We start from the raw sequence: 17,081 nt of genomic DNA on the forward strand, positions 1-17,081 counted from the left end.
TGCAGAGGGGCATCAGTGGCAACAGCCCCACAACATCTAGACTAAACCAAACTGCCCATCCCCAAACCAACCTCCAGTTGGAAAATGTGGTTAAGAAAGAAATTCCAAGAACAACACAGGGAATGAAGGAAAAACAGTCTGGCACAAGTTTTGATAACAATCACATCTCTTTAGTTATAACAGTGAGAATAAAGCTACAAACATTGATCACAGGTTTAAGTACAAAGGTCTTCAGAATAACAGCAAGAACCTCGTTCAGAAATGGTTCTGCAGCACAAGCAAGGGACAGAATCCACGGCACAGTTTGTATGACATCGCATTTGGCGGTTAATTTTAATTCGAGTCAGATTTTTGTAGCCTGCTCTCACATATATATTTATATATAAATGTAAACATACTTTTTTTTTCTCCTTTGTAATGTTCTTTGGTGACATCTTTGTAATCAGGTGGTCCTGAGGGACATCCCACTACCATTATAATATTTTTATTTCTTTTCCCCTCAGTCCCACACTCACACATTGCTGCTGGTTGAGCGTGTGCTCTTTGAGGGGGTTAATCTTAAGTCACCATACTCACGTGCTTGGTCCATAATCACAATAAAAATATAGCTCAAGACTCTGGCTGGTGGACATACCACGACATACTTATTAAGGCAATAATGGTTAAACAACATACAAATATTTTGGATATATTACGGCGTTCACAAAAAGGTACATAATATAAGTTATCTACAAACGTCCAGCATACACACTTTCTGAAAATAAACATCTACTCTTACACTACAAAAACTTTGAGATACCTGGTACATCTAGCTGGTACAAAGATTGCAAAATATGTGGAGCTGATCAGGTGGGAAAAGCTTGGTGGGGGGGGTTTGCACTCGAGTCATCTGGATGTTTGTGTGTGAACGAAAGATGTTGATGATGAAAGAAAGGATGGATGACGAATGGATGAAGAAAAACAAACCAGGCAGAATCATCACAAAACTAGACGATCAAATTTTTTTCTTTTAACAGCTACAAAAAGTTCATGCCAACACCACGACTACTTCACAGGACCTTCATTTATTAAACCACCGATACAGAATATATAGAGCACAACCTTTTTTTGTTAAGCCTAGAAATCTCTCAAAAGGCACAGCGTATCAGTTAGTTGGCCAAATGAATAAGGAGTCACATTTATAAAGCCAAATACCTTTCACTCAACGTCCATGTGCCAACAAAAATTCATGATGCAGTATCATTCTAGATGCTACTCTTAAACAAATATATTTTTCAGACAATACCATTCATTCAAGTCCAGCTCCCCTGCATAGTCATTGTGTTAAAGGTAATTAAAGTGATATTTGAGTTTAGAGGACAATGAATCTCTCCACAGCAATCAGGTCAGTGGTTAAGGCAGGATGGGAGGGAATCAAGAATATGCGTATATATAATTCAGGCTGGGCAGGAGCAGCCACTGAAAAGGCAGGGAAGGCACAGGGAACGAGGGGGGGACTGTGAAATGATCAAGTGAAGGTAAACATAAAGGCTGCAGCACAAACAGCACAGCAGAGAAAATTTGGCAAAAGGCCCTCCCACTTTCTCACCACAGACGACCAAACATGCAAACCAGAAGCTCACATGGTGCGACAGAACGAGATGACATGATTTGAAACTTAAAGCAAAGGCATGTGTCAAGCATTGTGCTAACCGTACAGGTGATTAGCTATGGTGGTGTGCTGTCGGTCTCATTGAGCGTGTGCAGACTTAAGTTTGTCCTGGGCTGTTTGACTGGCGGCTCCATCACCTCCTTCTCATCATCAACTGGGCTCAGAGAGCTGGACTGCAGCACCAAATCTCCGGTGTCCTCCTCACTATCTTCATCGTCATCCTCCTCCTCTTCTTCTGAGACAAGAAAGACAATAAGTAAATACCACGGTGCCATGCTGAGTATTGGCCTGTTGCAGCAGCTGCTGTGCACTTTTTGTTTTGTTTTTTGTTTGAATCTCTAATGCATACATATTTAATTTGTCTTCTCTCCCATAGTTTGTTTTACCCTTGTCTCACCATCTTTTTCTTTTCTCCCCCTAAACATGAGTTCTTCCTCCCCACCATCTCTATGTAATAGTGCCTCAAGCTGATTTTATTTTGATTAAAATTGGATCAAATCACCAAATTTAAAAATCAGTAGAAAAAACAAAACAAAAAAACCCCTTTATATTACCCACAGTTTCTTATGGATGATCTTCAAACTTCACAACAATATACTAAACATTACATACTAAAGTATACCATTTTAGTATGTAAGGTCAAAGGTCAGGGTAACACAAATAAGGCAAAAGTTCAGCACTTTTGTTGCTTGAACTTAAAACATGATTTCATGACTTCACAATGATGCAAAATATACTTTGCTACATTTCCATATTAACAATACTGATATCACCATAAATGACCTCTAAAAACTGCTGATGTCATCATATTGTAATAAAAACTTCTCCTCAGTGGGGACCTTGTTACTGTTTGCATTTAAAAAAAAAAAAGGTGTGAACTCTAAATCTGTAACGCAAAGAGTTTTATAAAAGATGGACGAGTGTCTGAAAAGTGAAGTCAATGCAGAAGTGCATTAATTCAGCATTCTTTGTAATGGCCAGCAGGGGGCAACTGCTGTGGTTACAAAGTAGCAAAACTGCTAAGGCTGAGGCTGGTGCTTATGGGGAATCCTAATAAAAGAGTATTTAAGGAAAACCATACTCATTTACCTTTTTCAATATCTTGAGAGGTCCGGCTCTTGACAGTACTGGCAAACTGTGTCCACGGCAAAGAAAGCACATTTATAAATGTTTGTGAAGGTTCTCATTTATAGACATATTTATAAACTTAATTCAAAAGTGGAATACAAGTATGAGTGTGTGTTCAGGTACATACTTCTGCCATGACTGCTATGGGAGTTTCTCCTCTAGCCTGAGCCACTCTATGCTCGATTAGGTAGTACATGTACTCATCATACAGCAAGCGGATCAGATGAAAGGACCCAAAACTTGCAGCACTGCGCAGAGTCAAGTCCCGGATTACCATAGAACTGGTGAAGAAAAGAAAAGAAAATGTTTCTTTAACATAAAACTGCATCTTTACAGAGCACATTTTTCCCCATTTCCCCTCACCTGTAGAAAGACCAGTTGAGCAGGAAAACCTTTGCAGCCTTTGGCAGGGCCATAGGGTTGTGCTCATAGGGCTTTAGGACCTGGGACACAACACTATCTAGCCAGGTAGCCCACTGTTCCAGAGAGTTCTGCTGCTGCAGAGTCGCTTTAAAGTCTTGCTCCAGCCTCTGGATCAAACGGTCTTCACACTGACAAACCCAGGATGCCTGTTCCTGAGGGGGACGCAGGCAAGCACAGTGAGCAATCTGCTGTTTTATTTTTAAAAAAAAACACTGATGTACAGCAGCAGGTAAGCGCAGGAGACACAGACGGCAGTACTGGCAGACCTGTACGTTATTGAAATCAACCCGATTGAGGTCAGAGAGCATCTGGTTGATCTGAGCTGAGTTCTGGAGGACGGCCCGGGCAGCCTGAGCCAGGTGGTTCAGACTAGTGTAACGACGCAGCGTCTGGGAGAAAGAGCCAATGCACACCACCTGAAAGTAAAAGTGAGGAGAAATAAAGCACCCTTGTCAAAAAGAGCCATAAAGAGGACAAGTCACATTTTTCCATCACAATATGGCAGCACTAAAAACCACCAAGTCAGAAAATACATCACAAATCCCACTTGTCAGCTTACATTTGGTGAGCTAAGGTGAGCTAAGTGCTAAGGGATGCACCCGTGTATTAAATAAAAAGCTCTAAATTAAAACACAGATACAGAACTCAGTGTAAAAAAAAAAAAAATACAAATACCTTTATGCGAACCATCTCCTCTGGGATGTTCATCATGGCACCTGTCAACCAGTTTTCCAGACTTTTGGCAAAGTTACGGATGGCCTGAGTTAAGGCACCTGATGGCGGTGATGCAAAGAGGAAAGACGCAATTTACAGGGATATACAAAAACACAGGAACACTTCTCTCCATTTTAAATGAGCCGCAGTGTATAATTCTTACATACAGTATACATCACTAAAACAGCACTGAAACGTATTCAGGTGGGTTTCGCAGTAAATTAAAACGTTTATACATGACATTATTAACTTACTTGGAATGGGTCTCAGTACATCAGGGATGAGGATCTCCACCAGAGTCTGGTACAGCAGGTTGTCGCACTCTCTCGTCCAGCGTAGCACTGGCTCAAACTTACACAGCACCACCAGGCACGATTTGGGCAGTCGCTTCTCAGACTCGTTGTGTCTGGGTGGGAATGTGAAACAGCTGATCAGCTTCAGTTTCAGCAGGGGATGCTTGGGTGCACACATTTGAGTGTGTTTGCAATACTTACAGGTTGAGCGATTCTGCATCATTGCTCTGGCTAAACCTCCAGAATGATTTCCACAAGGTCTCAACGAGAGTGAACTGAAGGTTGACCATCACATCCAGAATAGCCTGCGAGGATCACACTTAGCATCACAGAGGTGTTCATGGGACCTGTATGTATAACACTGCGCTGCTGGATGCTTGTATTTATGTTAAAAATTTCAAGTAATAGGCTCAGCGAGTGAAACCCGATGCTAATTTACACAGGATAGAAAATTAGAAGAAACTGGGCTGGATAAACTTAGGGGCTGCATCAGTGTCCAACATAAAATAAAGATTATTTTGAACTGTGTGAATCATCCAAAACTACTTTGTAAATGAGCACAACTTCACTTCAGTGTTTCTGTTTGTATTTCTTTGGAAGCTGATGTTACTGTGCTTACCTTACTTTTTTCAATGACAAAATGAAATGGCAAGAGAAATAAGTACACACACATGGAAAGCATGTCTATTATATTCAGTCTCCATGTCATTTCTTTTGTCTAAGCTGCATACCTCACAGTGTTCTCTGTACAGAGTCTGAAAGGCCTTGAGGTGCTCTAAAAGGATCCCATCGGGCAGGGGTCGATCTTGAAGATCAATTTCCACAAAGTCTGGCAATTGCTTTGATGCCTCTGCACATGATAATGCACAGGAAACAGGAACAACGGAGAGTTGATTCAGTATCATTTGAAATAAAATAATATCCATCCATTTTGTAAACTGCTTATCCAATAAACTAAAAAAGAAACAATGATGAACAATGTGCAGGTGTTCCTCACCTAGGAACTGCTGGTACTGTTGCACCTGGGCCGAAATGTCACAAAGTGTCGAGCCCTGCTGTTGACCTATCCCGCCTAATGTGCCGTTGGTGAGCCCCTGTGACTTCTGAACTGGCTTTACCCTATTTGTCACACCATTCACACAGAAACAGAGCCAGAGTTATCGGGACAGTTTATTGTTGTATTTTTACATATTTTTGTTTGAGTGGATCTTTTCACACAAGGTGTTCAGTTTTAACAAAATAACGTAAAACTCGACAGGAGGACCAGTTGTGGATAAGAACGAAATGTCATCCATGCATAGAATGAAATCATAAACCACAGGAGGAATATTTTTCAGCAATGATATACTCTACTAGTATTTCATGCTATATTTAGAAGCTCAGTACCTTTAATGTCTCAAGGACAAGTTTTAGAGTGCATGGGTGGCTACCTGTTTTTCTGTGAGAAAGGCTGCTGCCTCATCGCCATGTGCTGTTGTTCATCCATCAGTCTGAGCAGAGGTGACCCGGATTTGATCCTCAGACCATAGTAGTGGTACTTAGAGTTCCCTCTGAAACATACACAGGAAAAAGTTATGATAAACCCTTGAGCGACTGGTCTTGCACAGTTCGTGTATGTGTGTCTGTGTGCGTGTTTTTCTGTACCTGGTTCCTAATCTCCGTGTACGCAGCCCCATGAAGACAGACCTGATGAGTTTTCCAAAAGATGCAGCATTAACAGGTTCTAGTTTCTGCTCCTGGCAGTGAAGCAGGTAGTGGTAGTAGAGGGTGCAGCGAGGTAAACTCACCCCCTCAGCCCCCTCGTAATTATCACAGAGCCACTGCACCTGGGGAAAAAGGACGTCACAGTATTTGAACCTTTGGGTGGTAGGCTGTCACGGATCATAGATGTGCTTCGCTTTCAACTTTTCGACTCACGGTAGCAGGTGGGGCACGAGAGTTGGGGCTGGAGTAACTCTGTCCTCCTCCTCCTCCACCTGCTGTTGGAGTTCCTCCTGCTCCTAAGACATAACCTCCTTGAATAACGTAACCACCTCCACCTGCAGCAGCTGCTGTGCTGCTGGCTCCTGCTGTTGCCAAAGAAACTGGCTGTGAAGTCACAGATCCAGTGATGTCTGACTCAGAGCTGGGCGTGGCCTCGTAAAAGGTGGAGGCGGACGTAGGAGGTGTCTGGGAATACAGGGGCGACTCGGAGAAGGGGTAATTGTTCGGTCGACTGGACAAGAAAAGACACAGACACTGAAATATATCACTGGCTCTGTGACGAGCAAAGTTTCAGAGTGTGTGTAACTGAATGTGTGACCATAGAACAAACAGACAGACAGATCAGGTGCTTTACTACTTACATGGTGGGTGTGGTGAAAGTTGCATCTCCTGCTCCATCAACATATTGGATCTGGCCAGAGTACACATGCTCTACCTGAAAAATTAGCAAAAAGGAGATTAACACAATTAAAGGGTTGCAAGAACTGAATGAAGTCCTCCTTTAGCATAGAATATATTGGACCATCCTCCTAAAGGAAAGGAGATGGCACCCCACATCTCACAATTTAAAGTGTCACACTAACAGACTGTGCTCAACATGATTAACAGTTGCATTTTCCACCTAATGACATAACTCAGCAACATGCAGATATGTTTTGAATGACCCACTTATTAAAATCTGCTCCTTATGATGGTGTTGCATGAACAACTGTGAAAAGCACTCTATAACTAAAGATAACTAATGTAATTAAAATGACCAAATTGAAGTGAAGGGTGCAGTGAAACTTAGCGTGCATCAGTTATGCTCTCGATAATTATTCGTATTTTACTTATTAAAGCAGATAGTAAATATTGTAATGAAGGAAAGACAAATCGGCTCTTTAACCGGAACATAAAATATGAGTGGGCACAGTGTGAACAAGACTGCTAAACCTTTTGATTTCACATTTGTGACTGAAAAGCTATATTCTTTTTTTTATTTTTTTTTTATTTTAAGGAGTTACTATACAAGATGCACTTGTTATAGTACATTTCAACTCAATGAAATGCAAGCTTAATACATGCTATGCTGGTGTGACTACTAGGTAAAAAGCTGCAAAACTGTTCTCTTTCTACACATCCACTTGGCGTGAAGTTATCTTTCTGGCAATTTCAAATTGGTTGCAAAAATATTCCTTAAAACATTTATACAAAAGCAATGTCTTAATCTTCATCAGGCATTATGAAGAAGACAAGCAGAGCAAGCATTCGTTCACCAAGTTCAATATTTGATTTGCTTTCATCGAGTCCTGAAAAGTAATTGTCTCTTTGACTACCCACGAGGTTCTCCCGGTCCTCAGTAATATCATACTGTGCACTCAACATGTTGATTACACATTAATTAAACCCAATTTGTTAACTTAATTGTATGATAGCAGGCTATTAAGGATTACAACTAATGAAACAAAACTGGCAGCGGTGTGCTGTTGCAGATCAATGTACGTGGTGTGGCATGACTGACATGCTGATGAAGTGATGAGAGGAATTATCTTCCTTACCTCTGGGGTTATATGCACAGACTGTAGATTGTTGACGTGGCCTGTCTGATTCCTCTTGGCTGCCTGAGACACGGCTTGCAACACTGACCTCTGTTGATGTATAAAGCCAGAGCGTCAGATACAACCAAATACAATGTTACGCTTGCGCCGACATAGTCATGGCAAATTCATGGGGTTTGTTCATATGTGTGCAGCTTTTTTTTTTTTTTTTTTTTTTTGTTTCTGAGTTTTACAGTTTACAATGTTAGTTACAGGTATTGATTAACACAATTTGCAAAAAACCAAAACAAAAGAGAAACACTGAACAATCGGGAGTGACCAGTTGCCAGATTATTGATTTTAAAATTTGAGAATTAAATTCGGCTTATGTATATTAGTGTACTGGACCCACTTATCCCAGCACGACAAAAACCAACTTACTCTGTTACATATGCTGTTAACTCCTCCATCCTATAAGTCTCAAGTGTTATTTCCCACCACAATGATAAAGTTGGTACATCTTGTAATAGCCATTTCTTTGTTAGCGTGGTGTGCTTGTTGGTGTCCACATTTTCTCCAACATACAGGGGGATTCCTGTCATAATGAATATATGTGTGCATCTTACCTGTGGGGTGGTCTGCACTGATTGGACCACCTGAGTAGGTACACCAGGGGCGGGCGGGCTGGAGTCTGACAAACTGTCACTGGAGGGCACAGAGTCATCTGTGGATGAAACACAAAAGGTAAAGGAGAAAGGTTTCATTTGACGATCAGGCAAATTTAACTGAAAACCCATCTACCATCGCTTCAAGCGAAGCACTCACGACAGACTGGTTCCAAATCGTAATAACAGCCACCACAGAACATCTCGCAATCAAGTTTATTTTTTTGCTCTACTGAGGAAAGATGGACAGTGAGGAGGAGGAGAAGTGTGTCTGTCCAATTCTCATTTCATCCTTATATCTTGTATGCAGAAGGGACAGCCTTGGACAGCTAATCTCCCCAGATGGAGAGAGAAATCCCTCCATCTTGTAAACATGGAGATCAGATGAGAGGGGAAAAAAGAGAGATATGCGTGGGTTGACAACAGCGGGAGAAAATAGAGAACGGAGGTTGGGTGGAGGAGAGGGCAATATTCACTTGTGTTTATTTTTCAGGTGAGAAAACATTTTACTTTAACCACCTGTACTGTTACTCCTGCTGTGATGCTCTTATTCCAACCAAGGTTGAACACTGTGGAAATAGACTACCAGTAACTACACTTTGGTCAAGTCATAGCTGACTAATGCACAGTGTACCACTCAGTTGAATTTTACATTATTATAGCTAAACACTCTGGCCTAGGTGCTTGTAAATGAAAGCTCTGATCACAATTTCACCTCCCATTTTACAAGAAAACGTTTTTTATTCAGGCAACAACATCAGTCTGACAGCTAACTAGTCACCTGTGTTTGGTGCAACAGTATAAATCCAGTCTGTCTGTGGTTTGGTGGATACATTTATACAAGATTTGTCAATCCTGTGTAAAAAGGATGGCTTGCGTTGTTTAACCTGGTTTAGGGCTTGTTTGCAACCCCAGCCCAAACACACCACTTTAGAATTCTATTGTTTTCATCAATTGGTATAATTAGTACAGTTGATAAGTCAGTTATTTGTTAGAGAACTTTGCTTTTATTTTTTCAATCACCTACCAATAATCCAAGCCTATACAACCTGAAGGTTACAAGGACCATAAATATTTTTTTTTCTCATTTTACAGCTATATTGTTAACTATTGAATAATGAAAATGTAAATGTTATGTTCTAGACCAGACTGAAGCAACATTTAAGAAACACCATCTAAACCTTACAGTGCAAAACAACATCTAGTCGTATATTATGACTCATAATTATTTGGACAATGCCAAAAGTTTTGTAAATTTGCCTCTGTACACCACCCCAATGGATATGAAATCAAAAAATCAAGCTATGACTGAGGTGCAGATTTTCAGTTGATTTAAAAAAAAAAAAAAAAAAGTACTGTATTAACTGTTTAGGAATTACAGCCATGACTGTATAAATCATTTTCAACACCTAAAAAAGAAAAGTAATTGGACAACTTGGAAGCAATTTAATGGAAAGGTGAAGACAGTTCCTTGTTATTGCATGAAAAATTCATTAACTGTGCTGAAACTGCTTAGGCAACTGTTTACTGGAACGTTCAACATGAGGTCTACTTGTCAATCTAAGCATGGGAAGCCATCCTTAACCTGAAAAACCACAATAAACCTATCTGAGAGACAGCAAAAACGTTAGGAGTCATCAAATTAACAATCTGGTGCTTTCTTAGAAAGGAGGGCTGCTTTTGCCAGGTCAGCAGCAACAAAAGACCTGAGAGACCACTACAGTGGATGATCACAGAATTCATTCCTTGGTTCCAGCTTCAAAATATCTAACTCAAGAGCACTCTTAAAGAGTAAACGTCTACATTTAAGAGAGCTTACAACAAAGTGCACACCACAAAATACATTCAAGAACAAGACGTCCACATTAAACTTTGACAGAAAGCAAGCGCCTACACAGTTCTTTGGACAGATGAGACCAAGATTAATGTGTGCCAGAATGATGTGAAGAAAAAAGTCTGGAGGAATGGAAAAATACCTCATGTTCGGCAGCTTACGACATTATATGTTAAATATGGTGAAGATAATGTTATGGAATGGGGATCTATATCAAACAGTGGAACCCAGTCATTAGTGTTTAGTGATGACGTGACTGCTGAGAAAAGTAACAGGATAAATAACGATGCATACGAGGCTATAGTCTCTGCTCAGATTCAGCCAAATGTTGCAAAACGAATCAGACGGGGTTTCGCAGTGCAAACGACCATAGTGCTGTGGATTTATGACCCAAAGCATACTGCAAAAGCAGTATGAATTTCTCAAGGCAAAGAAATGGGTTATTCTTCAATGATCAAGTCACCTGACCTCGACCCAAACAGAGCAACCTTTCTGTTATTAAATAATGAATGCAGGGAGATCCACAAACAGCTGAAGGCAGCTGCAGTTCCAGACTTCAGGCAGCCATTGGCAGGATAGGATCTCATCCAAGTATCAGAAAACAGTCCTTATTTTTAAAACTGTCTTAGTTTGTCCAATTACTTTTAAGCCTCTGAAGATGTGGGGCTGTGTGAAAAAATGGCTATAATTCTCAAAGAGTTAATACGATTTATGTTTTGTTTTTTTGTTAAATTACAAAAAATGTGTCAGTCACTAAATACTTATGCCCCTAACTGCATAATATTATTCATGTTATAGAAATCTTAAACTATATTTTCCAACAAGCTATCAAAAAATTGAAATACAGAAAACAAACATGCACAAAGTCTGTTCTTTTTACTGTAGTCCATGTTCTAGATACTGTTACATTGTGCACTTTATATTCCTACTTTATGAGGCAGAGACAAGCCCCAGACAACAGGCCTGTGAGGCTCTCACTCTGGGTGAGAGGGCACAGCGTCACTTGATACTGGCAGGAAAAAAGATCTACAAATAGAAGGCCCTAAAATAAACATACAGATAGGCACTGACACTGGGGTCTCTTTTCATTTCCTCTAGTTAGCATAATTTTTTAAAATACTGATTAGTTTGTTTTTTTGACTAAGCTTTTGTATTTATTTAATAGAATACATTTTAAAATAAGCCATGGCTGATAGTACTTCTTATCTAGGAAAAGTTCAAAGTTCAAAAGACATTTCTAATGTCTAATTTTGTACATTTTCTACTATGATTTACAACTTTTGTGGCATCCCAACCCAAAAATTTCTGGTTTTGTTTGTTTTGTTTTTTCTTTTCTCCAAAAGAAATTCAACAACTGCTAGGCAGAAATTTAAAGGCATGTTGATGTAAAATAATTATTCTTAAAATCCCCATATGAAGATATATGTATAACAGTAAAAGCAGCAGAAAAGAGGTTCAGTGAAGTTTCATTCATTGGCTACCTATAGTCCCTAGTTTCCGACTATTAAGGCAAACAATCCAGTGCATATAGATTGTCATCATAACGCATCACCATCACACCGCACAGGTTCATTCTACATCAGTGGGGTTTTTTTCCCTTTTTGGTGGGACTTTCCACCAACAGACTGCCTGTGCTGAGATAGGTTTATCTTGGGGCCTTTTTGAGAACCATCCCACATTTGGACATTTTTGAAGACTGAATGTTACTTAGTGTCACTGGCGAAAGCTTCCATTGCCGACACAATCTGTAGACTGCATCTGTGAATCATCAGTAAAGTTCTTATGGTAGTCCCTCCAGTAGCCAGTGGATTCAACTTTTGGGAACAGGAATTATGTAATGTCTTGCCAGTACTAGCTTTTTGGCACTAACACCTTTTTATTTTATTTTTTTTCCCACAGGGGAAATGTGTGGAACAGGTTCTACAGTAGGCACCAGTGCTGCTTCGTTGGAAAAAAGGTATTAGATATCCGTTTGACTTCTTCTTTCTTAAAGAGATGGCAAGAGATGACAGAAATCCTCTGTAATAAGACTGATGGGTGATCAGGAAACATCAATGCAAAATTATTATTATTATTATTATTATTATTTATTAATAGAATAATTATTATTACTTCTGATATTATGCTCTAGGTATTCTAATTGAGATTGTACAAACACTAAAAACATAATGCTTGGATAGCCAAGCATTATGTTTTTAGTGTTTGTACAACACACATGCACTGACATCCCTTCATAGAAGTTCTGTTATTCAAATACCCACGAGCAAGCCAAAGTTTGCCACATATCTGGGCGGTTCTAGCCCGGGAGGTTAGTGGTTTGATCCCCGGCTCCTCAACTTCACATATCAAAGTGTCCTTGGCCAAGATAGTAAAATCCCAAAGATGCATCCATTAGTAGTCTGTGAGTGTGTGTTAGGTAAAGAGCTCAAAGTGCATAGAATATAGTGCTGTATGAATGCGTGTGAATGACTCAATCTGGCTTAAAGTGTAACGAGTCTTTGAGGAGACAGTGGGACTAGGAAAGCACTGCATAAATACCAGATCACGAGCATGAGGTTTGCGAATGTAATGAGCTTAAAACATTGATTTGAAATGCAAAAAAAAGGTGAACAAGGCCTTGTGTTTTACATGCCTCACCCAGCTATTCATTTCTGTGGAGGAAATTCCCTCTTTCTTTCAAGTACAACAACACAGTTCATTCACAGAGTGACAAAGTGACGCATCTTCCCCCACAAACAGCATCTGGGAGAGCGCATTTAAAGACAAGCAAAGAGTCGCTGTAGTTGTAAAAAAACATTAAGTGTGTGATACAAAATCTAGTGATTCTCAGTGTTTTTTCAGGGAGTAGTTTTTTTCTGTTAATAAAATGTGTTTTGAGGGTCTTAATTGTCTTGTCAAAATCAAAAAGCTTGAATCCAAGCCAGTATTCATCTGAAACATCAGGGACAGATTTATGGGATAAATACCTCTCCTCTGATCATACAGCCTAGTGCTCAATCTAGAATTGGCTCCACACATTTCTACAAAACAAAAAACAGCTGCACCCAGGGCCTGGGCTACGAGTTCATTGGTAATGTTGAATCCTGGTGTGTGTATGTGTGTGTATCAGTCACTCCTAAGGTAGTCTCTCACCTGGAATTGTTACTATGATGTACTGAGGTGAGCTGCTTTGACCATTACTCTCCTGGACTGGAGAAGGCTGAAGATTAGGGTTCACGTAGTGCTGTGTGGGAGTAGTCAGAACCACCGCCTTCTGGCTCTGGGCTTGGGTGGGCGGAGCCTGAGAACAAAGTGCATCCTGTCCAGTTTTAGAAGCAGCAGTTGACTGGTTAGCTGACGAAACGGTTCCAGAGGCTGGTGGGATCTCGGACAGGAAGTGTGCAGTCTTTGCGGATGAGGGTGTGGTGGAAGCAGATGTTGCTATGGTTACTGTGTTGGCCTGCTGAGGCTGAAGGTCTTCGGAGTATCCAGAAGTTGCCATGGCAACCAATGCTTTGAGGCACTGGTTTTATGGATACAGAAAAAATGACATTCATTAATGAAAGTGCTATGGACATACACAGAAATACACTTTGTTGTCCTATTATCTCACCATGCACTCACTCACTCACGCTGTGTGAGTGAGTGAGTGCTTGTGTGTGAGTGCTTGTGTGTGTGTGTGTGTGTTTGTCCTTGTGTGCCTGTAACATAAACCTTATGAGGAAGTAGGGCTTTTGTCTGAGACTAAGCAGTAGTCTAAAGCCTTTCCTGTTTTGTCAAAACGGAAAGAACCAGTATGATCTTACAGCATAACAGATAACGCAATTAATCAAATTTTCAAAATGTTTCTGACTGACCATGGCCATGACATTCCATCTCAAATAAAACAATCAAAACCGCTGAGCAAAAAAGCAATTAAATTTACGGATTGTGGATAGTCCCGTGATTGCATAACCTGAAGAAAAAAATACTAGAGGCCATCCTACTGCGCGTGAAGCCACTCCTGCGTGAACCAACATGCCACACAACACAAGCATGAGGCACACCGTCCTCACGACAGTCACTTCCACTGGATTCAATGTCAGCGCAAGAAACTTTTTCAAAGTCACTAAATGATTATGAAACATACTGCAATCATCTTGTGTGCGTTTAAAACTCATTAAAAACCCATTGGTGAGTGTGTAGTTTGGTGTGCGTTTCAGTGTTTAATCTCTTTAGTCAGCTTTTGTTTGAAATGTGAGTTGAGAAAGTGATAGCTCCCCCCTCTCCAGCTAGGAGCTCGCTCACGTTGAGTTATGACGTTAACGCAAGCTAGCCAACTGCTAGCTAGTCACGTCGATAGCGAATAAATCTACGACCACGTTACAAATCTCGCCTCGTGAGTTTCTCGGTAATCGAAACTGTGACAAACAACCTGAACATTATGACAAAATAGCAGAAAAAAACTACGACAGGCGCCACAACACACCCGCCATCTTGTGCTCTTATCAAAGATCTGACATCGCCATAACAACGGTCTACGTTTGGAAAGAAGCTAGCAACCACTTTCATCACCGAAACGCTCGAGCGATTTTGCGCGAGTGTTCGCGACTGCACAAACACACGCACACACACAGTTCACCTAAAATTATATGGGAATTCAGAGATAGTTTACTTTTCACCTGTTTGTTCCGGTTTTGTCCTTTTTAGGCGTTAAAGTTTTTTCCTCTTAGATTTAGGTTGTTGTTGTTGACTCCCGTTGCTTAGTTCTTGTCGCCAGGACTACCGTGACTATGGCGCCGAGCCTTCACCGGGGCAACTGTTGCTACCCTCTTGTCGTTACCCCTCCCTCTGCTAAATGTTGATTGGCTCTGTAAGGAGGTGGTCGAAGCATCGGTTGGAAAACTCGACCGTTGATTGGCTGGTTACGCCTGTCTATCACTTTCGCTAGATTGTAACGTCAAATGAACGCTTGTAATGTTACTTTTTTTTGATTGCCCAAAATGTCACACAGATTGGAAATGATGGGATGTAAATTCATTCTTATTCACAGTGGTTATCTCTGTCCCCAGTGTGTCTCTCTTATAAATAATTAGTATTGGATGATGATAATAGGACGTTCACAACTGATTAGTCACTGTGGGGTCTACTGAAATGTCTCTTTAGTGTAGTGTGTGTGTGTGTGTGTGTGTGTGTGTGTGTGTGTGTGTGTGTGTGTGTGTGTGTGTGTGTGTGTCAGCAGTGAACAGCACCCTTCCTTGGGGTGCAAAGATAGTGATCTTAGTCCCATGGTAGGCAGAGTTAATGGTGATACCGTGCTGGTGTCAGACAGCCCAATCAAAATGATGTGAGGGACAGAAAGGCCACTTAAAGGTCACAGGTGATGAGATTCCCAGTGGCACTGTTGACATCACCTCTGGTATCGTTCAGCATTTTAATCACAATTTTTCTTTTCCTCTGAGTGCATTGTTGCCCGTAAAGGTCTCCAGCCTTATCTCGAGGTATGACGAACACTGGAGGTGAGTTCAGGTCCTCCTCGCTGATGCTAGGCCCTATAATAGGTGGAAAAAACATCCAAAAAGAAACACAAACCACAGAGACACTTAAACATACCTTCGAGATACCTTCAGTATTTGTTCAGCATCATGTGGAAGGCAGCGCTTTTGACCCTGGGCTTGTTGGTGGCTCTGGTAGATAGGGTGCGCCCCAATGACGGTCATCCCTCTTTTTATGGGGTGAAACTGTGTGGAAGAGAGTTCATACGAGCTGTCATCTTTACCTGTGGTGGTTCTCGCTGGAGGAGAAGCGCAGAAGACTCGGGTAAGACGGTGTGATTTTGTGTGCTGATTTTCTATGATGTGCTTTGTTTTCCAGCTTGTGGGGATAGGTTAATTGGATAATCCAAATTGTCACTAGGTGTGAATGTGTGAATGAATGTGAGTGCGAATGGTTGTCTGTCCTTGTGTGTTGGCCCTGCGACAGACTGGCGACCTGTCCAGGGTGTATCCCGCCTCTCGCCCTATGACAGCTGGGATAGGCTCCAGCGCCCCCCGCGACCCTGAAAAGGATAAGCGGAAGCGAATGGATGGATGGATGCTTTGTTTTCAAAGAATTAAACTGCAATATTGACAGATTTACTTTTTATTCTTTTGTCAGCATTTATTGGAGAAGAGACCTATGATCCATGGAAGGCAAATCCCATCCCTCAACTTATGAGCGAGCAAGATCCTGCAGAGTCCGAACCATGGAAAAATCCAGCATTAGATGTGGCATCTGTAGCAGCAGGACTCAGCCGCTCAGCTCGCTCACCGATAACAGAAGAGGTCCTGGAGGCTCTACGGAGCGCAGACAGGAAAGGACGGGACGTAGTGGTTGGACTGTCCAATGCTTGCTGCAAGTGGGGCTGCAGCAAGAGTGAAATCAGCTCTCTCTGCTGAACTTCGATTTTTCTAAATATACACCCTGTTCTGTTCAAAATGAAGAACTTTACTCCCATACACAATTTCTTAAATGTCCACTTTCGTTCAACTACCTGTCCATAATGTGGATGTCTTCTTGATATTTGTTTGCTCTGGTTGATGTGGTTGTTTAATAAAGCTTTGCTTAGTTGATTATGATTATGTTTTGCTCCGTTAAAAAGAAGAAAGTTATAATAAAGATACTTCATGCTGTTAGAGCACTTCCCATTTTCCAAAGGACTGTTTCACAGTTTTGGTAAGTATTTCAAAATTAAGGAAGTGGTGATGACTATGAGTACATGGTTAAGTACATGGCCTGCGATTAACTGAATTATACCGAAGTCATTTTCCTTCCTTAAAATGTAGTTGCTTACTCTGATTCTGCAAGGGCTTACAATGTGACAGCCCTGCAGCATATTAGGCTTATGATGCTAGAGGTTTTTTTTTTCTTTTGGGA

The 17,081-nt window shown here is 41.0% G+C and overlaps 2 protein-coding genes across 4 annotated transcripts; one reads left to right on the top strand and one right to left on the bottom strand.

The window, feature by feature from the left end:
• Positions 1 to 148: 148 nt before the first annotated feature.
• rfx1b (regulatory factor X, 1b (influences HLA class II expression)) lies at positions 149 to 15,882 on the bottom strand. 3 transcript variants are annotated; one of them, XM_084930632.1, is made up of 18 exons: positions 15,780 to 15,882; positions 13,341 to 13,710; positions 8,336 to 8,433; positions 7,731 to 7,820; positions 6,555 to 6,628; positions 6,127 to 6,424; positions 5,854 to 6,035; positions 5,640 to 5,759; positions 5,207 to 5,328; positions 4,941 to 5,059; positions 4,411 to 4,514; positions 4,171 to 4,322; positions 3,878 to 3,975; positions 3,469 to 3,618; positions 3,143 to 3,354; positions 2,907 to 3,060; positions 2,741 to 2,786; positions 149 to 1,886 (listed from the first exon to the last, which is right to left on the bottom strand). In XM_084930632.1, exons 2-18 carry the CDS (start codon positions 13,687 to 13,689, stop codon positions 1,708 to 1,710), a joined length of 2,547 nt encoding a protein of 848 aa, XP_084786758.1. In that variant the 5' UTR covers positions 13,690 to 13,710; positions 15,780 to 15,882; the 3' UTR covers positions 149 to 1,707. The 3 variants fall into 3 exon arrangements, with proteins under 3 accessions (XP_084786758.1, XP_084786759.1, XP_084786757.1); XM_084930633.1 differs by lacking the exon at positions 15,780 to 15,882 and adding an exon at positions 14,849 to 14,972 and having other exon boundaries at positions 149 to 1,883; XM_084930631.1 differs by lacking the exon at positions 15,780 to 15,882 and adding an exon at positions 14,849 to 14,972.
• rln3b (relaxin 3b) lies at positions 15,812 to 16,783 on the top strand. Its single transcript, XM_084930637.1, has 2 exons — positions 15,812 to 15,986; positions 16,323 to 16,783. Exons 1-2 carry the CDS (start codon positions 15,812 to 15,814, stop codon positions 16,601 to 16,603), a joined length of 456 nt encoding a protein of 151 aa, XP_084786763.1. The 3' UTR covers positions 16,604 to 16,783.
• The last annotated feature ends 298 nt before the right edge of the window (positions 16,784 to 17,081 follow it).

This window comes from Perissodus microlepis, chromosome 6 (genome assembly GCF_051167445.1).
Source record: "Perissodus microlepis isolate ML-2025 ecotype Zambia chromosome 6, ASM5116744v1, whole genome shotgun sequence".
Classification (NCBI taxonomy): Eukaryota; Metazoa; Chordata; class Actinopteri; order Cichliformes; family Cichlidae; genus Perissodus; species Perissodus microlepis.